At 38.9% G+C, this 7045-nt stretch overlaps 1 protein-coding gene across 1 annotated transcript; it reads right to left on the bottom strand.

The window, feature by feature from the left end:
* Positions 1-2780: 2780 nt before the first annotated feature.
* LOC140942839 (uncharacterized) lies at positions 2781-4632 on the bottom strand. Its single transcript, XM_073391854.1, has one exon. It carries the CDS (start codon positions 4618-4620, stop codon positions 3109-3111), a length of 1512 nt encoding a protein of 503 aa, XP_073247955.1. The 5' UTR covers positions 4621-4632; the 3' UTR covers positions 2781-3108.
* Positions 4633-7045: the final 2413 nt, after the last annotated feature.

Raw genomic sequence — 7045 nt, 5'->3', positions numbered from 1 at the left:
CACAAATTATTTTACCTTACTAATACCACCAATAAAATGCCTAGTAGTGCTAGTTGATGAATTAGATGCAATCAATCTGACAATGACAACACAAATATCGCTTCTTCATTGAAAGTTGTTTAAAAGTATCCAGTTCAGTGTTACAGTGATAAGTGCATTATCTGCAAGATTGATAGTTGGAACTACATTAAACTGGTAATAACATTACATGAATAAAGAGCAATTTTTGTATGGCTTTGAAATAAAAACGCATGAAAAAAACAGAAACAACAACAAATAGAGCAATTTGATTGGTTTATCGAATGGATACAAACACACATGGCCTTTGGTTGGTAAAGCGAACGCTCAAGTGAAAAAACTTCATGCACGAGAACTTTCTACAAATCAATAGATACTTACTTTGACATCATACTGCAACATGATTGGCCAATCGAAAAATGCTTTCTCCACTTTAGGGTTTTCTTTGGCAGGAAAATGAAGGGTCCATGTTTTGATCTTTTCATCAATTGGCTGATACAACAAATAACAAACACTTACCGAAACCATTTTTCAAAGTCATACAAAAATCTCTCTATCTTAGATAGGTTTAGTATGATGCTTCCCTGCTCACTTTCATGACCCATTGGTGGCCTTGTTAACCCTTTAACCCCTAAAAATGATCAACATTTAATTTCTCCTGATGGAAGTAAATAATGTATAATCCATGTCCATCCTTTTCATCCATTGCAACAGATGATAGGAAACAGTTTCAATGTATCAATATAGTCTGGACCAATTGTTTTAGAATTCAACACCTGATGTGAAGATACGTTTTAGCTCTTTTAAAAAAGATAGCAAATAGTGTGACATAGTCATAGCCCCTTTAAGGAAAATCATTATTTTTTCTACTTTAACGGTGTTGTGAAACATAAAGTGGCAACTTTGATGGAAAACTTGTACGTCACACAATCAACTCTCAACTCTCTGGGTGAGAAACACTGGCATTTAAGTGTCCATTTAAGAGAACCATGGTAAAGAACTGCAGATCGGCAGAGACCAACTTAACATGTCAGTTGGAGGTGTCCATCACTAAGAGACACTTGACTGTGATGTCAACTATGAATCAATTTGAACCAACTTCTTGCTGAATTGCCAGCTCAACTGGTTAGAACACTGCACCGATATCACAGAGGCCGAGGTTCAAATTGCGGCAAGACTGATATTTTTCAGGCTTTCTTTTTGCAACTGCATTAGTTTTAAATATCTAGGCACCACACATGATGTACTTCAAGATATTTTGGGCATTTTAGGCAAAGGTGATTGACCCTTACACTGGCTAAAAGAACAAATATTATTATATGGCTGGAAATTTCCTCCCAACAACATGTGCTCTCATTGGTTACTTCGAGGTCACATAACATCTAATGATGAAATGGTTTTTTCACCAAAATCTCTGGGCGGGCAACATTGTAAAATCTATGATAATACTTATCATTTATATTGTGCAAATTAACATAAACATATGATCAAATGTGCCAGACATTATGACAGCAAATGTTGACCAAAGACCACCATTACAGTGAGGTTAAATGAATTTCCAGCTTTTTTTCTATATAACAATTTACCTATTTAATAATTGCGAAAAAACTTTTCTTAAAAACATTTAAGACATTTTAAAAAAGTTAAAAAATACACAATGTTTTGACATTATTGGGCTTCATTATCAAGTGAAACGAAATACAATATGAATGTTCTATAAATACAAGAAAAACAATAGTTCATTAAAAGGGAAGTAACATATAAAAATACGTTGCAAGTCAAACAAAGAGTTTAGCACTGATGGAGTCACTCTGAGTGTTACAGCTAGGACTCAGTTCTTTGATGAATAGCATTTCGTAAATGAGGCAGTCAAATTTCCCATGACATTTCTAGAGAATGCGAAATTGGCCCTCATTGAGAAGATTTTTGTCACTGTGCGCTTCTAAAAAATGTTTACCGATAGCTGAATACTTGTGTTCGGCAATGCGTTGATGAAGGTGTCGGCCTGTGTAGCCAATATAATCTGCATCACACAGATCTCATGCAAATTTATAACAAAACCATTGCTGATTTACAATACTCAGCTTAATTTCTTCAGGCTTAAGATCTTGCTCCAATTTTTTGCTCACAAAAATAGGCTGTAAAGTGATGGCAATCTTATTGCTGAGATCACGCAATTGCCTAGCAGCTATCTGATCTCTCAAGGGAAGAACTATTCTGATCATGTTGCCTTCATCGGTTTTCTTTTCTGGCTTAGTTGCAATATTCTGAATAAACATATTAATGGTAGAATTTGTGAGGCCAATTGGATAATAAAGTCGGCAGAAGATAGAGCATAACTTAGCACATTCCTCATTGAAGGCTTCTGTCATAGATGACAGGGCATGGGCGCGATGTAACATGGTCTTCAATAACTGGGTTTGTAACTTTGTAACTGGGTTTGACTTCATGGCTATGAAAATGCAAGAGTAGACCAGTGTTGGTTGGCTTTCTGTAAACACAGGTTTCAAGTTCTGTTCCATTCTTAATTATCTCAATTCCAAAGAAAGAGATCATATTATCAGCAGGAAGTTCCATTGTAAACTTCCGGAATGAAACGAATTTCATCAGCAAATTCAAACATCACTTTCAGTGCTAAACTGTTTGTTTGACTTGTAACATATTTTTACATGTTACTTTCCTTTAAATGAACTATTGTTTTTCTTGTATTTATACAACATTCATATTGTATTTCTTTTCACTTGATAATGACATCTGGTAACATCAAAAAGTCTTGTATTTTTTAACCTTTTTAAAATTTCTTAAATGTTTTAAAGAAAAGTTTTTTTGCAATTTTTCATAGCTAAATGTTTTAAAAAGTCGCTTCTTTTTAATCTATATAACAAATCACTGAAAGACAGGTCCCTCAGGAAACCGTTAGTTTTGTTTCCCTCCAATCTCAATGTTTGAGATTTATTGAGATTCTCACAAAACAAAATTAACTGTTTCCCTTGGGACCAGTCATTAAGTGTTTATTACATGTTGTTGTTCTCATGGTGTTGCAGAAACCTGCCAGTTTAACATACAATATCGCTAACAGGTTACCAGCTATTATACGGGTGCCTCTGATCTCCTAACAAGTTCTGCTTCTGTTGCAGCCACAAGTTCAGGTGCTCTGAGAAGACTGCCTTCCAGTGACTTCACCAGCTCCTCCAAAGCCAAGTCATTAAAGCTCGAAAAGTCAGTCAGAAGAATTTCCTTTGTTAACTTGAGAAACAGTGGCTCAGTCATAAGAGAAGCATTGGTAAATGCCCAGAGGAACCTTACGAGTTGCAAAGGTTCATAGACTGACAAATCCTGTGTAATAAGATGATTTTCAATGAGTTTGAAGAGATCCCGGATGTAATTTTTAGTCTTGGCAAAACTATTTGCAATCATGACTACCCCTACCGGTGCAAAGTCCAGATCACCACGCTCAATGATCTCGGCAGAAATTTCTTGGAACAGATCAGGAGATCGTATATTTTGCTGAGCATATGAACTGGCAATTTGTGCAAGTTGTTGATTAGTGAAGCATGCCAGCCCTCGCTGCAAAATCTCTTGCTTAATACACCTGAAAAGAGGTTTCACATTCAATCCAACTTCTGAAAATGACCAGAGGATGATAGTTAGTGACCTTTCTTCAAATTCTGTCAAATCACGTCTCAATATTTCTTCCCTCAAGACTGCAAAAAGCTTGGCACCTTTTTCCAGTGTCCGTGCATAAGACCACAAAAATTGGCAGATTTCCTTGACCTTAAAAGTCGACAAATCCCTCGCCATTATTTCATTCCTAATAATTTTGTATAGGTGCTTTGCACGGAACTGTGCTTTACCATAAGCCCAGAGAATCATTGCGAGGTCAGCATTTGTGAACAAAGTGGGATCACGACTCTTGATTTCTCTTTCAAAGTGAATAAAATATGAAATATCATTGACTCCAAGAGTTGCAATACCGTGGACAGTAGTTGCCAAATGAGTGGGCTCACACAGTTTACTCTTCCATCTGATAATATTGGCTAAGTGTCCTGTGGCAGCCACGACACGGTCATCACTGGTGAGCCTGTATCCGTCTTGGCGCGCTGCTAAATATGCGAACCGATTAAACAGCGCCACTTGAGCTGATAGAACAGCTAAGTTCTCATGATCGACGTTTGTCTCGTTCTTCAAGGCGTTGTATATCTCAAGCAACTCATCGGGGTCTGTTTCCATCTGTATTTGTCGCACAATGTTGAAAGAACTCGCGAGCTGATCTTGCTTGGATTTCACTTTCTTTTTCTTCTGTAGATCTTCCAACATCTCCAGCAAATGTCCATGTAACCACCTAGAGGCGTGAAGAGTTCGTGCTTGGATGAAAGGAATAAGCGAAGTAACGGTGTTTTTAAGCTTATATCCTCCACGCAAGCTTGAACTCGTAGCCGTTGAACTCAGTTTATGCTCATCAGTCAGTGAACGTATCCTCGTGACAAACAAGTTGTAATGTCGAACTTGGCATACTGACCTGCTTCCTCGTTGAAAATATTTCAGGTGAGGCAAATAAATCCGCAGCATCTGCGCTCTTTCTTTTACCACGTTCTTGTACATCACCCCGCCATGTTGTAAAAAAATAACAGATTGCATTATGGGATATATTCCCTGACCGCAGGTAGCCCAGGGCCCGGTTGTTCCAAAGTTTAAACGGGCTAATCATTATCCATTGGATAAATCTTTATCCAGCTGATTCAGTGGATAACCCAATTAGTTTCCCTAATATTTCCCTACATAGAGATTTATCCTGTGGATAATCCTATCCAGCGTTTGAACAACAGGGCGGGGCAAGAGTTATAAATGAATATTTTATATCACTGTCTATTCATTTGTCCTGGTTAACTTTCAACGGAATTTTTCTCTGTTCAACTCTCAGTCGAATATCGTCGACTTTAGCTCTGATCCTCCTTTGTCGCTCTAAAATGTATTTTTATTGACATACAGTAAGTCCGTGCTGCCTGTGACATTACCAGCACGAACGCTGGGTCTAGTAACACTCAGCCATTACTGGGAGGCGCATGTGTAATCAGTGTGTAACACCAGTTCATTTGGGAATTAAATGATTCAATATTTTGATTTTGGGGAGCGTTCATAGGTTGGGGCCTTGTAGGAGCCGGCACGGACCCTGGTGGTTTTATGAGGACTGGGACGGAGGATCTAGGACGGCCATTTTGTCTTTCTCTTGCCATTCAGCTGGTTCATAACAGTACGGGGCTACTGAAAATACTTTTGAAGCCAGGAGCTTGGAAGGGGAAGGAGAGGCCATTGATCAGATAAGAAACAGTCGTCTAAAATTCTACCTCGCTTTGGTTGTTATACGGGAACTACAAGCCCTGACTTGCATACAACTGAACATCCTTGCAGATTGTTCTATGGGAAAACCAAACGAGAACAAAACTGTTTTACTTTATAAAGTTTATTTGCTTTTGTATTTGCTTTATCAGGTCCTCCTTAGGGATTAGGGACCGGTCATTGTTTATCGCCTGGGGGGGGGGGAGGGGGGAGGGGGGAAAGGATTGGGGCTAAACAAGGTGAAATTTAGCCGATCCCACCATTGAATGTTACCTCACTGAAATGATCCCCCAATTTTTGATGACTTTCGCAACCGCCCCCCCCCCCCCCCCACGTCTTCATTTTCCAAGCAAGTTTTCAGTGATCCCCCTTTTAAGTTCTCAGTTACATCTGATCCCCCCTTTTGTTCTCCTAAAAAATCAAGTGATCCCCGCTAAAATCCCCACCCCAGGCGATAAATAATGGCCTGTCCCTTAATTAGGAGAAGGGAAATTTAAAAATGCAAGGAGGATATTGAGGAAGAAAAGCCAGATTCTCAGGCAATAAAACAATATAAAACAAAAGAAGCAAGGCTGATTTTACAGTCGGGAATATATGTATATTTTTACCGATATTTCGGAAGGCACGGCCTTCCTTCTTCAGGGTCTTTCACATAATGAAGAGGTTAACCTAAGACGTTTCAATTTGAAATAAAGAATAGCGTGCAATTTGATACTATAATAACACGTGAAAATTAAAATGAGAAAAAAGTGAACGTTGAAAACAAAAACCGTTAAAGTAGTGATTGGAAAGAAATTTGAAATGTAAAAATAGTATAAATAAATGATAACAAATAGAAGAAATGAAGACTGTATTCATACCTAATGGTTCAAGAGTTTTAACTCTCTCGATGAGGTGTGCTTCTCTAGCTTTTTGTACACTGTCTCTACTAGATTTAATGAGCTCTTGTGCAATAAGTGTGATGTCTTTAGCAGAGTGATCATTAGTAAGAAAGTGCTCTGAGACTGTGGTGGGTTTAGAGAGTGTAGATGGGTTGTCAACTGATCTGCGGTGTTCGTTGAAGTGGTCTTTGAGTCGTCATTGAGTTTCACCTCTGCATCAGTTTGGAGCAGTGGTTGCATTGTATCATGTAAATGACGTTTTTGGAGTTACAGTCAATGTGATTAGTGATAGGCCTGGTTTCGCCTGTAGCGTGGAATGTGAACGGAAGTTTGTCCGTCAGATATGTATTACATGGTGAGACAGTTTTTTCCGCATGGGTATGAGCCCCAGGGCTGGTTGTATTGTGAGACTACGAAGTTTCGGCCCTAACTAGAAAATCAGTGAGGTTACTACTACATCTATAAGCTACGATGGGTGCAGCTTTAAAGACGTTATAGCAACGGGGGTGGGGGGGGGATGAAATAAGGATGTGAAACTGTTTGCGAATAATGGATGAGATGGAACGAAGGGCCGGGTTGTAGATGATAACAAAGGGAACACGCTCTGGTTTGTCCAGTGTGGAAGTGTCATGGGGCGTAAGTGCTTCTGTCCGTGTAATATTGTTAACTCGCTGTATTTCCCGTTGGAGGAAATAGCGGTTATAGCCACGTTTATAAAATAACTAAGATAGTACGCGCGCTCTGATTGGCCGAGAGGAGTGTTTGCATGAGAGTATGTAAACATGGTTGTGGCGTCAAGTTGTTTGGCT

This window comes from Porites lutea, chromosome 7 (genome assembly GCF_958299795.1).
Source record: "Porites lutea chromosome 7, jaPorLute2.1, whole genome shotgun sequence".
Taxonomy (NCBI): Eukaryota; Metazoa; Cnidaria; class Anthozoa; order Scleractinia; family Poritidae; genus Porites; species Porites lutea.
This window is presented reverse-complemented; position numbering and strand designations above follow the sequence as displayed.

Bases quoted from the DNA above. Each gene is read 5' to 3' on its own strand.
- LOC140942839 (XM_073391854.1), bottom strand. From the start codon at position 4,620: ATGTACAAGAACGTGGTAAAAGAAAGAGCGCAGATGCTGCGGATTTAT.